General features: G+C 49.4%; 1 protein-coding gene across 4 annotated transcripts in view; it reads right to left on the minus strand.

Moving 5' to 3' along the window:
- PFKFB4 (6-phosphofructo-2-kinase/fructose-2,6-biphosphatase 4) overlaps positions 1-18,894 on the minus strand; it is a 36,976-nt gene continuing 18,082 nt past the window's right edge. The window contains exons 9-14 of one of the 4 annotated variants that reach the window (XM_029243888.1): positions 18,490-18,636; positions 7,112-7,216; positions 5,278-5,407; positions 5,110-5,172; positions 4,164-4,228; positions 1-2,367 (exon numbers count right to left, since the gene is read on the minus strand). In XM_029243888.1, coding sequence (XP_029099721.1) covers positions 2,308-2,367; positions 4,164-4,228; positions 5,110-5,172; positions 5,278-5,407; positions 7,112-7,216; positions 18,490-18,636 — 570 coding nt within the window. In that variant the 3' untranslated portion in view covers positions 1-2,307. Of the gene's footprint in view, positions 5,173-5,277; positions 5,408-7,111; positions 7,217-18,489; positions 18,637-18,894 lie in introns of all 4 variants that reach the window. The other 3 variants (XM_029243885.1, XR_003796794.1, XM_029243887.1) reach the window with 3 other exon arrangements.

Consider the following 18,894-nt stretch of genomic DNA (forward strand, 5'->3'; position numbering starts at 1 on the left):
CAGAAGTAACAAAGAACACCAGAGAATCAGCCAGCACGCTCCACCCACAGCCTTATGCAGGCCCTCCATCCTCGACCCAGCCTCTGGTTCCCCTCTCCAGGGATGCCAGTATTTGGGACCCACATTTCCAGGGACCCCAGATCCCCCCCTATGTCTGTTTCTGTCTCAGTGGTGAGGGCCCAGCAACCTTGGTCAGCCCAGAGAAAACCCGGGCCCTGCCCAGGGCTCACTCCAGGGCAAGACAGTTTCCGCTCCAGGGATGGGTAGTCATGGGGGTGGGAGCTGGACCAAGGGTCCATACAGACCTGTTGGGAGGGAGCACAGCACAGGGGTTTGCAGAGCCGCTGGAAAGAACCTCACCAGTGGCGAGCTGGCCACACAACACCTTAGATTGTTCTTTTTTAAAAAAGTATTTATTGCAAAGAATGTTGGACACAGTGTGATATGTGGCTGAGATCCAACAACATCCATTCCAGGGCGAGCAGGAAACATGTCTGCAACAGGAGCACATCAACCGTCCCGGCTACAACCGGGCAGCCAGCCAGGTGGATGGCTGCCCATGCAGAGCTGGCTCCGGGTGAGCCCTGCTGGGATCCCAGACTTCCCTCTGCCCCATCCCAGTCCTTGTGACACATCTCCAGTAGCTCCTGGCTGCCCTCTGGACAGAGAGAAAAGGCCTCGCTGGTCTCACCTCAGCTAGCCTGAGGTCTTGGAGAGGTGGTGACATCTAGATGTACGTGCCGCTGACCAAAGGGACCTGCTATGGCCAACAACTGAGCATGACCAAAAGTCATCAATACTCTGGCGGACATGGAAGCAAAGGCTGCAGTCCCCACATCCCAAAGGCAGTAGCGTGGTCCTCTGGCCCTGGGTCTAAGGGGCCTGGGGCTCTGACAGGAGATAAGTCCAGAAGGAGGGTACTGCCACGGCTCTGTCCTGGATCTCTCTCCACCCATGTCTGTCCGTAACTGCTGTGGCACTCGAGGCCGAGAGATCATCAGCCTGGGCCAGGGACACAGGATCCTGGGGCCTGACTTCACCAAGGACCACCACCTGTGGACAGCAGCGCATCCAACTACAAATCCACACACTTCCTCACCCAGCCTCACAACTTGCTGGCCAGCCTGTTCTCCCAGCTACAAAATGGAGCCGGAACCCGCGGCCCAGCACAACTCCCTGGGCCCAAAAAAACTCAGGGGCGTGACAGATGGCAGGCTTCCCGAGGTCGTTTTCATCAGGCTCCTGTGTACAAGAATCAGAAGCTGGGAAATTCCTGCCCTGGCCGGAGGCTGCCTCCAGCTCTGGGCTTTCCCGTGCTTAGTTCCGTGGGTAGAGGTCAACAAACGCCAGGACAGGCTTTGCAGGACCATGCAAGCTTTTCCGAATCCTTCACAGCAAATGCAGGTCCCTGCCACCAGTGTACACTCTTGTGTGGACACAGGCAGCAGCGGGCAAGGTAGCCCAGTGGCATGGCTGGGAGAGGAAGACGGGAGGGCAGCCTCTCCCTCGAGCACTGGGAAGGGCGACTCATACAACTGTCCCGTCTTCACGTCTTTCTTTACGTGTTGCACCATGAGAGCAGTTGGAGAGGGGTGGCCTTGGCTGCCAGCTCCCACGAGTATTCCAGTGTAGGCATAATTGGGAAGGGGTAATCGCAAACACCCCGCTCCCTGCATGTTTCTGTGCATTCCCATGTGCTGAAGTGAACACACTGCTTTCCTGAGCATCCACAAATGCAGACGCACGGACTCAAGGGTCTGGCCAGTGGAGGTGGCTGCCTTGGCGGAAGCTCTTCAGCTCCTGGCGAGGCAGGATGGGGATGGCTCTTTCCCGCTTACTGAGGCAGCAGCAGCTCATGAACACCTTGCCTCTGGCTCAGGAAGTGGCCAAAGAGAGGGCAGCAGAGCCCTGGCAGGGGTCCCCAGGTCTACCCAGGCAGCTCGGCCTCAGTGGGTGGAAACATCACAGCAAGTGCTTTCCGTTTCACATTTTTGGGTTTCATACTTCACAAAGCCCACCAGCCCGGTGAGAGAGAACAGAAGGATCAGGGGCTGGGAAACCTCTCACCGGCCCGGTGCAGACGCAGTCAGGCCAAGTGGTTTATAGCAGCAGGTTGGGCACCGCATACAACCCTGACACTGTCAACAAGGAAACAGGTGGGCTGGGACTGGGATTCTGGGTGCCACCAGCCATGCATGGCTTTGAGGGTGTTCCTGTGTGGTGACTGTCACACAGACCAGAGGGCCTGGAATGACCTCGTCCACAGAGATCAACACCTGCCCGGGGGTTGCAGTGGACGACACACGGTCACTGGTGAGCAGGCACCGTGACAAGGGCTTCCTCCGGAGGCCGAGAGATGTCTACATTCTGCACAAAATTAAACACACAGAACACTGACCATTTGCCAAGGACAGACAGTCACCACTACCTGCTTCGCTCATCGCTATAGCCGCTGGACTCACATTCTCAGCCCGAGGAGCCCCGGCCACAGGACTTAGACCCCGACCTTTCCTAAGAGCCAGGGGTCAAGAGTTTCTTGACACGTGGTGGGTGACAAACACCAGAACAAAGGTGGGGGATGGAGGACACCTCCGGTTCCTGCTTGCTCCTTGCAGGCAGGTCAGACATTACCCAGAGTGAGGCCATCCCCGCCTCCTGCCTCAGGTCTGGGTCAGGTGGGGAGAAACAGCTGGCTGGGAAGGGGACCAGCTCCTGAGGGTGCCCTCCTCCCGGCTATGTCGGTGTGTCGGTGGACAGGTGTCAGATATGGCCCCAGCTGCCTGTGGACACCTCCTGTGTCTGAGAGCTGGGGCACCAGGCCCCTTGCACCTCCCGAACAGCACCCCTCCCCTGCCTCAGCTGCAGAGCCCAGTTCTGTCCATAGCTGGCTGAGTTCAGGGCATCTCAGGCCTAAGGGATGGGGGTCAGAGACTCCCCTCAACTCTGTAAGACTATGTGATCCTATGTGATCCCTGATCTTGGTGGCCCAATGGAGCAGGTCACCAATGACCTGGGCCACAGCCCAGATCTTCAGGGAGGGAATCATGTCCCCTATGGCCACACTCCTGAGTTCACAGGGCTGGCCACTGGAATTGTAGGGGCAGGTGCAATTCTCACTGGGGGCAGGCTTCCCAAGGGCCCCTTTCTCACCACAACCTGTCCCCAAGGATGGGCCAGGACCTGGAGATCCTGCCCACCTTAAAAGGAACCATCCCAGAACCTCTGGCCAACAGAAGTTTGCCTCTCAGAAGTGCCTACCCAGAGGCAGGCAGGGTGCCTGCCAACTACCCCATGGCCATGTTGGCTCCTGCAAATGGACCGGGGCACCAGCCCCTGATGCTTGCTGGGTCCAGGGGCCTCTTTCACCATCACCCCGTCAGTGCTGGGGGCCCAACACCTTCTGGGCTTTCCTCAGTATGAGGGGCCTGTTGGGACATCTTCCCCTGAGACCTGTGTGTGCCAGACTGGGCCTTCATCGGACTCTCAGGGCAAACAGGGAAGAGGTTTACACAATGACTGGTTCTGGTGAGGGGAAGCAGCCTTAGGAAATAGGAGGACACATCCACACACCTCAGCCTGTGGGGCCCAAGGCCTGCACCCTGGGCAGGGACCCAAGGCCCAGCACGTCCCACTGTGGGTGGCAGCAGGCATGACTAAGGTCCCAGGAGCCTTCCTGGTGCAACAGACTCTGGGAATGGGGCCCAGAGGGGCGGTCCTGCTCTTGGCCTTAGTGGGAGAGGAAACCAACATGGCAGAAGGATCCCACACGGGCATGAAGTGCTTCTGGGCAACACTTCAAGGAGCTTCTATCTTTAACGCTGGGGGAACACAGAACAGAGACGTGTCCTTCTGCAGGAAGGTCTCTACGCAGCACCGAGACACCCTCAGCCTCTGCATGGCCCTTTCCACAACAAAGCAGGACATTTTTCATTTTTACTTTTTAAAGGTGCTCAAGTTGGACAGGTGCTCATGAGGCCTGGGCTGGTGGGACATGGAAGCGCCTGCCCCCTGTAGGCCTCTAGCCTCTGTTCTGGCCACAGCGTCACCCTGACAGAGAACTCAAGCTCACTCAGTAGATGCCCCAGCTGGGCCTGGCCCTGGTGGTTGCTGTGTCTGGACCCCCAGGAACGTGCCCACCACCCCAGCAGTGACCCGGCTGCTACCTGAGGCCTGTCTCGGTGCGTGTTCACGGCCGCCACATTCAGGAATATGGACTCCACTTTACAACCTGCCAAAGGGAAGATGCAAATCCATTCCCCCTCCTGAAAGGCAGCAGAGCCACAGGGGTAGAAGCTTCTCCCAGGAGGAGGCTTTCGGTGCTGTGGGGCTGAGCAGACGCCTCAGCCTCACTCCAGTCTTCCCACCTTGGGCAGCTCCGGAGGCCCCGTGAGGAAGCACTAGGCAGCGTGTCAGGCCCGAGCCTCTGGGCCACTGCCCAGCGCAGGCTCGCCAAGGAGCCCGGGCACCAGGCAGAGCCACAGTGAGGATGAGCAGCCCACCTCGGGGGCTGAGGGCGGTCTGAGAAGCAACAAGCCTAGCTCAGTGAGGGGTCACTACACTGAGCAGACCCTCACCCAGCCCTGTCTCACACACGAGGCGGGATCACCATGGTGCCAGGCGCTCAGTGCAAAGGGGGACGAGGCGATTAACATGCACTGGGATGACTTCAGCTGCCACTGAGCTATACAGTTATTGTCCCGAGGGCACAACCATGTGAGAGTGCCTCGTCCAGTGTTGAAGGGGAGGAGTCGGGACCCAGGAGGTTAGGAAGTTGCGTGAGGCCTCTGCTGGCAGAGCCCAAGGCAGAGGCACATATTTTCAGGTCCAGGTCCTGGGGGCCGTGAGGCTTTCTGGGGGATTTTGGAGAAACCAGTAGAAAAGCCCCTCATGTGGGTGGGTGATGGTTAAGGAAGGATCATTGGGGAGGCTTCCTGTGGCCACAGGAATTAAAACAAAAAAAATTTTAAAGCAAATTGGGAAAGGTGGTGGGGTGGAAGGAGGAGGAATGAGCCTCTAATGAAATTTTCAAGGGAGGGGTTTGCAGAAAACCACAGAACCCTGCAGACAGCCAGTCTGGCAACCAGGTAAGCATGCGGGAAGCTTCTTTACCATAAGCCACGGGGGTCAGCTTCAGGACCGTGTGCAGCGGACACTTGAGGTAAGGCAGCTGTTCTGTGGACACAGGCAGAGAGGGTTGGCACCAGGGATGCCCAGGTGACAGTCCCCTTCGATCTCTCTCACACACACATCCCACCTCCCCAGGGGCAGCGTCCGCACCTGCTGCCTTGTCAAGGAAGTAGGCCAGGAGGCAGCGCATCACAGCCTGGTGGCAGATGACCAGCACGTTCTCTTGCCGCTCCAGCTCCATGATGACAGGCTCGAGTCGCTGGACCAGGTCCTCATAGGACTGCAAGGGCAAGTGGGAAGCGTCCTCAACCCAGCTCTGGGGGTAGGGATGGAGACCTTCTGGGTGGTGGGCTACCTTCTCCTGAACTCCTCACCATTCTGGGAGGTTGGTGAGGACTGGCAGTCTGACAAAGGGATCACCTCCCCTATCCCAGGGCCAGGTCCCAGTAGGACCGCGAGGGCAGGGCTGGGGCTTAGGTTGCATCCAAGGGGCCGCCTCCATGCCCATCCTGGGCCCTTTGCTGAACCCTCAGCTGCTGGAATTCACATGCTGGCAACTGATGACAGGTGGAGAAGACACGGCTCCCTTCCTACCCGCCACACGTGGAGTACACAGAACGAGGCTTGTAGGGAGGGGAAGCAAAAACCTCCCAAACTTCCCAGCGTGCAAACTGTCAGAATGCCTGAGCTCCCAGGAAGGATCCTCACAGTCGGCCTGCCCTGTACGTCCCCTGGGTGCCGTGAGGGAGCCCTTGGACCAACCCCGGTGACTGGCAGGTCTAGAGCTTTTCACTGGGAGACCCAGCCCTGGGGGTTCACCCCTGTTTGCACACAGTGAGCCGTCCTTCAGAAAAAAAAAAAAAGGCCTCAAGCTTGGAGCTGAGTTTGCCCCATGATTTGGTTGGGAGTAAAACCAACATGACTTGTGCTAGCCCCTGGTATTTCTGGGGAAATCCTAGATTGCCTCTTTTGGCAACTACCTTCCCTACCAATTTCCCCCCTGTATTCTCAAGTTTGAGCAGCCAGCTGCTTTGTTTCTTTTTACTGTTATCTGGTTTGGTTCTAAATCTGGGTTCTCCCTCACAGTATGACGTGGGGAAATATCAATGCTACCCGAAGCTGTCCTATTCCCGAGGACAGCACAGCATAGGCACCTGTGAGCCTGGCATTTGGGCGGGGGGTTTTGACATGTGTACGTGTATGTGTGTACGCAAACCTGTGTGTCTGTGGGAGGTATTTTTATTTGGCCACTGCCTCAGGTCACATCCTAGAATTGGGAGATACATGAGTCAAAGGTGACACTGGGGGCTTCCCTGGTAGCGCAGTGGTTGAGAGTCCACCTGCCGATGCAGGGGACACAGGTTCGTGCCCCGGTCCGGGAGGATCCCACGTGCCACGGAGCGGCTGGGCCCGTGAGCCATGGCCGCTGGGCCTGTGTGTGCGGAGCCTGTGCTCCGCAATGGGAGAGGCCACAACAGTGAGAGGCCCGCGTACCGCAAAAAAAAAAAAAAAGGTGACACTGTTTCTACCCGGGGCCTGGGCTGAGGCGAGAGCCAGTCTGAGGGGAGGTGACAGTGCAGGTGACTTATGGTAGTCACGACTCACCTGGGGAAAATGAATCCCTAGGTCTGGATTCAGGGCTAGGGATGGTGTCTGGAGCCACAGGGAGGATGGGGTCACCCTATGACACTCCCAGGGATGGGGAAAGTAAAGATGGGGAGTGATGGGAAACAGGGCTCCAGTAGGCCTCAGGGTTGGGATTCCTGGGCAGCACTGCTCACCCACCACCCAAGGAGGGGCCTGCAGCCTGGGCCACGGCTGAGAAGTGGTGGAGGTGACACACACACCCAGCCTGCCTACCTCTGAGGCCAGGCCCCTCCTGCTGCCCACGGAGCCTCTGCAGAGCCCCTCAGGGCCCTCAGTCACAGGCGGTCCTCCCAGGCAGGCAGCAGTGGCTGGGATTAAGCCCCCATATCCCACCTACCTCCCCCTTGGGGTACCGGTACCGGTACTTGTCCTGGTCTCGCAGGGCAAATTCCAGTGGATAATGATCCTGAATTTCCTCGTAAGTCATTTCCTCACAGACGCCCTAGGGAGACACCGCAGTCATCACACCACCCACATCAGGCCCAGGGATCAGCCCTGTGTCAGGGGGAGGGCATTTGCTGGGCCACAAGGCCTCTCCCAGCTGGGAAGAGCAGGCACCCTGGGAACACTAAGCAGGGGCAGCCTCACATTTGGAAAAAGCTATCACACGTCTTTTCCACCCACCCATCATCCATCCATCCAGTTTATGCCATAAAATTAAACACAGAAATGTTAACTATGTGTCTTTTCTAATGTGTCTTTTTGTCTTCTGTGCTATGGAAATACTACAGCAGAGTATGTATTATTGTACAGGCTATAAAGTAAGAGTTCCCTCATGTCATTCAGGATACACACACACGCACAGCACAGAGTATTGTACACAAATGCCATTTTAAAACAAAACAAAAGAGCCCAGGACAATGTGTGGACTGACCAGTGTCAGTCCTTCCAAGGCTCAAGCCAAGAACCAGCACACAGGAGGTGCCCAGAGAGGAAGCAATAAAACGCCCATAATAAAAAGCTGCTGGACTATTTACAATAGCCAGGTCATGGAAGCAACTGAAATGCCCATCAACAGACGAATGGATAAAGAAGATGTGGTACATATATACAATGGAATATTACTCAGCCACAAAAAGGAATGAAACTGGGTCATTTGTAGAGACGTGGATAGATCTAGAGACTGTCGTACAGAGTGAAGTAAGTCAGAAAGAGAAAAACAAATATCGTACATTAACGCATATATGTGGAACCTAGAAAATGGTACAGATGAACCGGTTTGCAGGGCAGAAATTGAGACACAGATGTAGAGAACAAACGTATGGACACCAAGGGGGGAAAGCGGCGGGGTGGTGGTGGTGGTGGTGTGATGAATTGAGCGATTGGGATTGACATGTATACACTGATGTGTATAAAACTGATGATTAATAAGGACCTGCTGTATAAAAAAATAAATAAAATAGGGCTTCCCTGGTGGCGCAGTGGTTGAGAGTCCGCCTGCCGATGCAGGGGACATGGGTTCGTGCCCCGGTCCGGGAAGATCCCACATGCCGTGGAGCGGCTGGGCCATCGCGCCATGGCCACTGAGCCTGCGCGTCCGGAGCCTGTGCTCCACAACGGGAGAGGCCACAACAGTGAGAGTCCCGCGTACCGCAAAAATAAATGAATAAATAAATAAATAAAATAAAATTCAAAACAAAGATGTGAGAAACTATAAAGTGGGGGTCAGGAGAACAAACTGTGACACTACAATTCATAACACACACAATAAACAAATTATTCTGAAAAATAAAAAAGAAAAGAAAAGAAAAAATAAAAAGCTGCTGGTTTCTACCTTTGTCCTCAGGGTTTTTTTCCTAGACAAAGCCTTGGGGGCAAAGTTGTCTATTAAAAAGGAAAGATGATGAGGAAAATTTAAACCTATAAATGCCTATATAAAAAAAAAAAAGATCTCATATCACTAATCCAATCTTCTACCTTAAGATATTGGAGGGACTTCCCTGGTGGCACAGTGGTTAAGAATCCGCCTGCCAATGTAGGGGACAAGGGTTCGATCTCTGGTCCAGGAAGATCCCACATGCCGCAGAGCAACTAAGCCTGCATGCCACAACTACTGAGCCCACGTGCCACAACTACTGAAGCCCGCGTGCCTAGAGCCTGCACTCCACAACAAGAGAAGCCACCACAGTGAGAAGCCCACACACTGCAACAAAGAGTAGCCCCTACTCACTACAACTAGAGAAAGTCCACCCACAGCAACAAAGACCCAACACAGCCAAAACTAACTAAATAAATAAATTTATTAAAAAAAAAAGTTACTGGAAGAAGAACAAATTAAACCCAAAGCAAGCAGAAGTAAGGAAATAATGCAAATTAGAACACAAATTCATTAAATAGAAAAAAGCAACGAAATCAAAAGTTGGTTCTTTGGAAAGATCAACAGAATTCACAAAACTTTTGCTAGACTGACAGGAAAAAGGAAAGCTCAAATTATTAAACCAGGAATGAAAGGGGGATATCACTACAAAGCTTACAGAAATAAAAAAGATTATAAGGGAATACTATACACAATTATATGCCAACAAATAAGACAACTTAGGTGAAATAGGAAAATTCCTACAAAGACACAAACTACCTGTTGTGAGTTGAATACTTCCCCCCAAAAGATACGCTGAAGTCCTAACCCCTGGGGACTGTGAATGTGACCTTATGTGGAAATAGTCTTTGCAGATATAATCAAGTAGATGAGGTCCAATGACTGATGCCCTTTTAAGAAGGCCATGTAAAGACATAGAGAGACACACACAGGGAAGAAGCCCATGTAATGAGGGAGACAGGGATTGCAGTGATGCACCTATAAGCCAAGGAATGTTGGCAGCCACCAGGAACCTGCTAAAAATATGGGCATTAAAAGGGATTGGGGGCAGGGGCTTCCCTGGTGGCGCAGGGGTTGAGAGTCCTCCTGCCAATGCAGGGGACACGGGTTCGAGCCCTCTCCGGGAGGATCCCACATGCCGTGGAGCAGCTAAGCCTGTGTGCCACAACTACTGAGCCTGCGCTCTGGAGCCCATGAGCCACAACTACTGAGCCCACGTGCCACAAATGCTGAGCCTGTGCGCCTGGAGCCTGTGCTCCGCAATACGAGAGGCCACTGCAGTGAGAAGCCCACGCACTGCAACGAAGAGCAGCCCCCGCTCTCTGCAACTGGAGAAAGCCTGTGCGCAGCAACACAGCCAAAAGATAAATAAATAAATTTATAAAATAAACGTGATTGGGGGGGACTTTCCTGGTGGCACAGTGGTTAGGAATCCACCTGCCAATGCAGGGGACACGGGTTCAAGCCCTGGTCCAGGAAGGTTCCACATGCCACAGAGCAACTAAGCCCGTGTGCCACAGCTACTGAAGCCCATGTGTGCCTAGAGCCCGTGCTCCACCACAAGAGAAGCCACCTCAATGAGAAGGCCACACACCACAATGAAGAGTAGCCCAAAGCCTGTGTGCAGCAACCAAGACCCAACGCAGCCAAAAATAAATTAATTAACTAAAAAAAAAAAGATTGGGGGATTCCCTGGCGGTCCAGTGGTTAGAACCAAATGCTTTCACTGCTGAGAGCCTGGGTTCAATCCCTGGTCGGGGAACTAAGATCCCACAAGCCACAGTGTGGCCAAAAAAAAAATGATTAGGGTGATGGCTCAGAAGGAAGTGAAGGACAGTAGAGCAAGCCTCTGTTGCCTTAGAGAATACGTATATTATCATGAACAGAATGTTGCTAGAAATATGAATGTTTAGGGACTCCTCTGGGGGTCCAGTGGTTAGGACTCCGTGCTTTCACTGCCATGGCCCCAGGTTCAATCCTTGGTCAGGGAACTAAGATCACGCAAGATGTGTGGCGCGGCCAGAAAAAAAAGAGAGAGAGAAAAGGCAATCTTTATCATAAAGCAGCAGAGAACTTGGCTGAACTGTGTTCTAGTGTGGGCAGCTATAACAAAAAAGGCAGATAGGGGCTTCCCTGGTGGTGCAGTGTTTGAGAGTCCGCCTGCCGATGCAGGGGACACGGGTTCGTGCCCCGGTCTGGGAAGATCCCACATGCCGCGGAGCTGCTGGGCCCGTGAGCCATGGCCACTGAGCCTGCGCGTCTGGAGCCTGTGCTCCACAATGGGAGAGGCCACAACAGTGAGAGGCCCGCGTACCGCAAAAAAATAAAGGCAGATAATGACAAGTGATAAGGAGGATGCAGAGAAATCAGAACCCTCACACACTGCTGGTGGGAATGTAAAATGGTGCGGCCACTTTGACAAACAGCCTGGCAGTTTCTAACAAGCTTAAATGGAGTTAACATGGGGGACTCCCTGGTGTCCCAGTGGTTGGGACTCTGTGCTTTCACTGCCAAGGGCCTGGGTTCAATCCCTGGTCAGGGAGCTAAGATCCCACAGGTCACACGGCACAGCCAAAATAAAAAAACAAACAAAAAAACGTAGAGTTAACATATGACCTAGCAATTCCACTCCTGGCTATCTACCCAAGAGAAATGAAAACATGTCCACACAAATCTTGTACATTCAGAGCAACATCATTCCTAAAGCCAAAAAATGGCAACTACCCAAATGCCCATCGACTGGTGAATGGATAAATAACATGTGGTATATCCATACAATGGGATATTATTCGGCAATATACAGGAACAAAATACTGATACATTCTACCACAGGAGGAATGAAATGTCCAGAATAGGCCAATCTATAGAGACAGAAAACAGATTGGTGGTAGCCTAGGGCTGGGGGGAAGGACTGGAAGGAAATGGGGGTATGGGTACAGGGTTGCTTTTTGGAACAACAAAAATGTTCTAAAATTGATTGTGGTGATGGTTGCATAACTCTGTGAATATACTAAAAACGATTGAATCATACAATTTAAACAGGTGAACTGTATCATGTGTGAATCATATCTCGATAAAGCTGTTGTTTTCAAAAAAGGAAAAATAAGACAGTAAATTGTGGATTGGGCTAAGAAAAAAATCACAACGTTAAAATAGAAGACTAGCCCAAGGCTGTTTACCAGAACAGAGGAAAGAACAAAGATAAACATGGAAAGATGACTAACAGATCATAGATACTAGAATAGTTTCCAAACTAAAGAAAAAGAAGGGAATCCAGTGTATCTAGGAAAATAATCGGATTAACCTCAAAAAAAAAAAAGATCAGGGCTGCCAAGGCTTCTCTGAGAAACCAAATGCTCCAGCCATATCCATGCCCTTGGAAGGCAGACACCAGACCCCTAACCTGCGTCAGGGAGCTGCTATCTGCACGAGAAAGAAATCAGGGCTGGAAACCTCCTGTAACTCCCACCAGCCACAGCTGATGAAAGCCCACAAAATGGGTTAAATGAGCTATAAAACGGGTCACAGAAATTGCTTACTCTTTTGAAAGAGTTCATCAGTTCTAAAGAAGAGCTACAACAGATAAAAAAAAAAAAGACATGATGCTATACTCTGCCCAATTACAGTAAAAAAAAAAAAAAAGGGCAGAAAGGAAACAAATGGAAATAACACATCCTCATAATTCCCAACAGAATCAAGAATTATTTTCCTGTTACTAATTTTGATAAGTATATTTTAGTTATTCCTTTATTTACAAGCATTCTCCTTAAGAATGTTTTTGAAAAGCTGTAAGGTAATGACTACTGGAATAAAAACACTGCTTGCCTTCCAAATCACAGAAAAGATGATGTTTATACAGAAAAAAAAAAAAATGAGATGAAAAGAAATCTGCAAGGTACTGGGGAAAAAAAAGGACAAAGATAGCGATTGTAATAATAAATATGAATGGGTTTAGATTCCTAAATGAAAAAAGCTCTCAGGCCAAAAAATAAACCAAAGATATGTTCCTTTCATCTAAAGAAATGACAGAAAAAGGTTAAAAATAAAAGGGAGTAGGCATAACAAAAAAAAAATGGACAAAAAGCAAGGATGGCAAATTAAAGCCAAAGTGAGATACCACCTCACACTCATTAGAATGGCTACTGTAAAAAAAAACAAAAAACAGAAAAATAACAAGTGTTGGCACAGATGTGGAGAAATCAGAACACTCGTGCACTGTTGGTAGGAAAGTATAATGGTGCAGTTGCTATGGAAAAAAGCATAGCGGTTCCTCAAAAAAATAAAAATAGAATTACCATATGATCCAACAATTCCACTTCTACATAGGTACCAAAAAGAAATGAAAGAAGTGTTTCAAAGAGAGATTTATATACCCATGTTCATAGCAGCCCGATGCACAATAGCTAAAAGGTGGAAGCAACCCAAATGTCCATAGATAAATGAATGGATAAGCAAAATGTGGTATATACATAAATGGAACCATATTCAAGCTTAAAAATATGATTCTGACATATGCTACAACATGGATGGACCTTGAGGACATTATGATAAGTGAAATAAACCAGTCACAAAAAGACAAATGCTGTATGATTCCACTTATGTGACATACTTAGAGACAGAAAAATCATACAGACAGAATCAAAGAGACAGAAAGTAAAATGGTAGTTGTCAGAGGCTGGGTGGGGAGGAGAAATGGGGGTTATTGTTTAATGGGTATAGAGTTTCCATTTTATAAGGCGAAAAGAGTTCTGGAGATGGGGACTTCCCTGATGGTCCAGTGGGTAAGACTCCGCACTCCCAATGCAGGGGGCCCAGGTTCAATCCCTGGTCAGGGAACTAGATCCCACATGCATGAAGTAAAGAAGATCCCACGTGCCACAACTAAGACCCCACACAGCCAAACATAAAGTAAATAAATAAATAAATAAATAAATAAATAAATAAATAAATAAATAAATCTGCATGCCACGACTAAGGGTGCGCATGCCGCAACAAAGATCCCACATGCCGCAACTAAGACCCGGTGCAACCTAAATAAATATTTAAAAAGTAAATAAATTTATAAACATTAACATGGTTACAAAAATAAAACTATTAAAAAAAAGAGTTCTGGAGATGGATGGTGATGATGACTGCACATTCTGAACGTATTTAATACCCCTGAACTGTGCACGTAAAAATGGTTGTTAAGATGATAAATTTTATGTTATGTGCATTTTACAAAAAAAAAAATTGGAAAAAGAAAAGCAGGGATGATAATATTCAAATTCGTCAAAGTATAAATCCACACAAAAAGTGTTTTATATTGAAACAGGAAACATCCAAAATGAAGGCTGAGCCACAGTGGAGTAACTGGTACCAGATTTGCTCTCGGCCCAACATAAACAATTCAAAAGAACTAGACAAAATGTATGCAACAATTGTTTGTAGACACTAGACAACAGGCAGAGCAGGGTTGTGATCCTCCAGAAGGGACACAAGGAGTCTACGACTGCAGCAATTTACTGCAGGCACTTCCTGGACTGCAGAGCATCACAAGAAAAGAAGAAGACATAAAAAAGAACAAAACTGAACCCCTAGAGCTTAAAAACATAACGCCTGAAATATAAAGTTCACTGGATGCTGGATGAGTTGAACAAAAACAGCAGTAAAGATAAGTGAGCTTGAAGATATAGCAATAGAAACTAGCCAAACAGAAACTTGGAAAGAACAAAAGACTGAGAAACAATGAACAGAAGCTCAGTGACCTGTGGGATTATCCCATAGGTTCTATACACTATACCAAACAGTCTAACATACAAGAAGTTGGAGTCCAGGGTAGGAGACAGGGTAGCAGAAAATATATTTAAAGAAATGATATCTTAAATTTTTTTTCAAACTCATATTTAGAAACCCAGAAATCCAAGAATCTCAATGAACTCCAAGCAGGATAAACATAAAGTAAAACATACCAAAGCACATCATAATCCAATTGCTTAAAATCAATAATAAAGAGAAAATAGAGGAAAAGAAGATACATTATATACAAAACGAAGATAAGAATGACAGAAAACTCCTTGCTAGAAAACAGTGTGACCCAGAAGACAATAGAGGTGGTCCAATGGTGGTCCAGTGGTTAAGAATCCGCCTTCCAATGCAGGGGACAAGGGTTTGATCCCTTGTTGGTGAACGAAGATCCCACATGCCACGGGGCAACTAAGCCCATGCACCACAACTAGAGAGAAGCCCACGCACCACAACTACTGAGCCCGTGGCCCTTAGAGCCCGCGCGCCACAACTAGAGAAGCCCACATGCCGAAACTAGAGAAAAGCCCGCATGCTAAAATGAAGAGCCTGCGCACCACAGTGAAGACCCAGTGCAGCCAAAAAAAAAAAAAAGAAGAAGAAGAAGAAGACAACAATGGAACAGCATTTTTACATGCTGAAACAGAAGGAAGTCTGTGCTGTTTCCTCTCATTTGCCCCTCCATATCCTTCTGCTTCTCCACCTGCTCTCTGCCCCAGGAGGTTGACCTTTGTGCATGCATCTACAAGGCTCCCATGGCTACTAATGTCTTGTTGGGCTAGGCCATGGGGAACACTGGCAGGAGGTCACAGGGAGGGAGGAGAGTGAGGTAGAGATGTTTATTCTGACTCCCTCCTGAAGAAGTTGCTTTCAGTGGTCTAGGCCCTCACCCAAGGTTCCATCCCACCAGGCTGCCCTTTACTCACTGCTCCCTGTCCCCAGGTTCCTATATCCTCTCTCTCCTCTGCCCAAGGGAAGCAATGGTCCCTGTTGTTACGAGGTCCCTATATCCTGCCCATTATCTTTGAAAAAAGGTCCTTTTATAAATCCTCATTGAATTAACCTAATTGGAGTGGCCATCTGTTTCCTTTTATGTCCCACAAATTCCTAAGTCATGAACTTTACTTTATAATAAAACATCAAAATATGTGAAGAAAAAAAGGTAAAATAATGCAAAATTCTTGAAAATGCAAGAAAAATCAACAAAATTATAATTAGAGTGTATTTAACATTCAACTATTGATTTATGATGATCAAACAGAAAAAAAAGACAAAATTTGAATGATACAATTAAAGTTGAAATTAATGAGATACACAAACTTTTTCTTTTGAAAATTTTCAACCATATAGAAAAGTACAGGGCTTCCCTTGTGGTGCAGTGGTTGAGAATCCACCTGCCAACGCAGGGGACACAGGTTCGAGCCCTGGTCAGGGAAGACCCCACATGCTGCAGAGCCACTAAGCCTGTGCGCCACAACTACTGAGCCTGCGCTCTAGAGCCTGCGTGCCACAACTACTGAGCCCACACGCTTAGAGCCCATGCTCCACAACAAGAGAAGCCACTGCAATGAAAAGCTCACTCACCGCAACGAAGAGTAGCCACCACTCACCACAACTAGAGAAAGCCCGCGTGCAGCAACAAGGACCCAATGCAGTCAAAAAATAATCATAATTAATAAATAATAAATAGACTTTCTAAAAAAAAAAAAGAATATACAACAGAAACACAAGGCACTTAAACTGGGGAGGTAACAACTGGATTATCCTTATTTCAGAAGATATGACAGCTCCCTGAGATAAAGCTAAGATAATCAACTGAAAAAGTACTAGAGCAAATAAAAGAATGGTCACAGGTTTTCTGTGGACCAGCAATAACCAGACGGGGGACAAGATCTTATTCACAAAGAGGCTTCCTCCATGAGGCCAGGTGGCCCAAGCTCCCAAGGGACCCTCTGGAGATGTCCCTGGTTAACAGCCCACTGTCAGCCTTCCTGGCCTGGCTCCCTACATGAATGCTGTGCCTGTGGCCCCTCCCATCTCATAATGCCATGGACGCCCCCTTTCCCTTCCCCAATCTTTTCCAGCGGGGATGGATTCCATGGCATGCGGCTTCATCATCTTCCTCCCTACTCCTCACCTCCTCTGTCCAACTTGATTCCATCTCATCCATAGGGACACAACTGAACAAGCTCGCGAGCTGAATGAGTGTCTACCTTTTCCACAGCTGCATCCATCTGCTGGGGGTGGAGGATCGCCCCCAGAACACAGACAAGGGGGCACAGAAGACTCCTGGTCTCCAGACAAGCCAACTCTTCCCCTTTGCTTAACGCCCACTGGAAACTCCTCCTTCCTTTCACTCTTGAGTGAAACCTCCATGAAGTTCTGAGACACAGTACTCTATAGCCACCTGCACCCCTCTCCTCTACTGATACCCTGGAATCTGGGCCTCCGCCACCACTCGGGGCCTCCTGTCGTCTCATCCTCTCCCTTTCTACCAGCCCCTCACCACATCAGCTTACACACGACCAAGTCTCCCTTGACTCTGAGTCCCTTGCCCCCCACTCACTTCCCCACCCATTCCCACCGGGCACTAACCCAATAGGCTCATGCCAAGAATCCCAGTGGTCTTATGACATCCCAATGGTCAGTTTGGAGCCTGGCCTCACTCCCCCTCCCTATGGTATCTCACCCCACTGACCACTGCCTCCTCCTCTCTGCCTTGACTCCCATGACCCCATCAGCCTGGTTTCCCTTCCACCTCACCAGACACCTGTCCATAGCTTCCTCCACAGCCCCTTAAATGCCAGGGTTCCCCTGGGTTCTGTCCTGGGTCCTACTTTGCCTCCCTCAGCCACCTGATCCATTCCACAGCTTCAAGCACCATGTCTGTGGGGGGGATGCCCAAGCCCCACCTCTCTTTGGAGATCGGATTGGCTCCTGGGTATCTGCTCTTGAACATCTCCCGGGAACGTCTTCCTTTCATTCACTACATATTTACTGAGCACTTACGATGTGGTGAACAAAATAGATTAGTTCCTGCCCTCAGCTGAGCTCATCACCTTCCTTGCCCCAGAACCCTTCCCGGTGGCTGGAAATCTGGAGCCATCCTAGATCCTTTTTAGATCCCTGGTTGGGCATCAACAGCCTCTATCCTTTCATTAGGATCTTGGTCCCCAGCACCTGGCCCAGTTCCTAGCACAGAGTAGCCTCACATAAATACGTGATAAATAAATGAAGAAACATCCCTCAAGTCCATCTACTCCTTTTTCACTGCCGCCACCCAAGTTCCAGATGTCATCACCTCACCAGGCCATTGCAAGGACCTCTAACTAGTCTCCCTTCTCCGGCTTGTCCCCCCACCTCATCCCAACAAAACAATTCTATCAGTTGGGGTGATCTTTGTAGGATTCAAATCTGATCTCGAGACTTCCATATCAGGCAATGGTAGACTAGCTTGTTTTAGACTAACACTCCACTGAGAGCTACTAGAAAAGCCAAACCGAAATAAATAAATAATCTGTTTGCTATCACCCTAGAGCCACAAGGCAGAGAAGACCTGAGGGGCCAAGATCCTGAAGTGAAGGGAAGCCCAAGGAGGTGAACCTGGTATATGGCATCATTTTTCCCTTTGAGGTTTTGTTGATTTGAAAGTGGCAGTTAAAAGCATGACAAGCCAGCTGGTAGGCAAAATGGCTGAAGAGGGTCAAAAGGTATAAACTTCCAGTTATAAGATAAATAAGCCCTGGGGATGTAATGTACAGCATGGTGATTATAATTAACACCAAATTGAAAATTGCTAAGAGAGTATGTCTTGAAAGTTCTCATCACAAGAAAACTAAAATTTGTAACTATGTGGTGATGGATGTTAACTAAACTTATTGTGATAATTATTTCGCAATACATACATACATCAAATCATCACTTTGTACACCTAGATAGTTATATACAAAAGAAGGGAAGGAGGGAGGCAGGGAAGGAGGGAGGGATGAATCAGAACCCTAAACAATAATGAAATGTTAAAGAGAAAGCTCTCCCTGACCCACTTCAACACTGTCACCCTGGGTGAGTGCAGCTGTGCCCAGAGCTGGGCAGGGGAGGGAAGAGATGGTGATTACCGCATCAATCTCGTTGAGAACTTTCCACTGCTCATAAGGCACACCCAGGGCCTCAGCCGTCTGGATTGTCCTCTTCATCTGGCTTGTCCAAACCTTTAGGTCCTTGATGTTCTGATCCCTGATGAACTGGGCCAGACTCCTGGCAAACTGAAACACATCACAAGCAAATTCAGATGCACAGGTCCTGGGCTGCCCTCAAAGGGTCCATGGGGCCCAGCCTTAGAGAAAACAGTTTTGGTAAAAAACACGAACTAACTCTCGATGACACCGACACCCACACCCACAAGTGCTGTCCCTGTGCATTCTTCCGAGATCCTCAGTGTAGTTCCAGCTGTGGCTCATCAGGTCCCCTGCCAGTGCTCACCCCCCGACCATGTGCCCTAGGCTGTATGACCTTCCCACTGA

Source organism: Monodon monoceros, unplaced genomic scaffold (assembly GCF_005190385.1).
Source record: "Monodon monoceros isolate NGI ecotype Baffin Bay Population unplaced genomic scaffold, NGI_Narwhal_1 Super_Scaffold_3, whole genome shotgun sequence".
Classification (NCBI taxonomy): Eukaryota; Metazoa; Chordata; class Mammalia; order Artiodactyla; family Monodontidae; genus Monodon; species Monodon monoceros.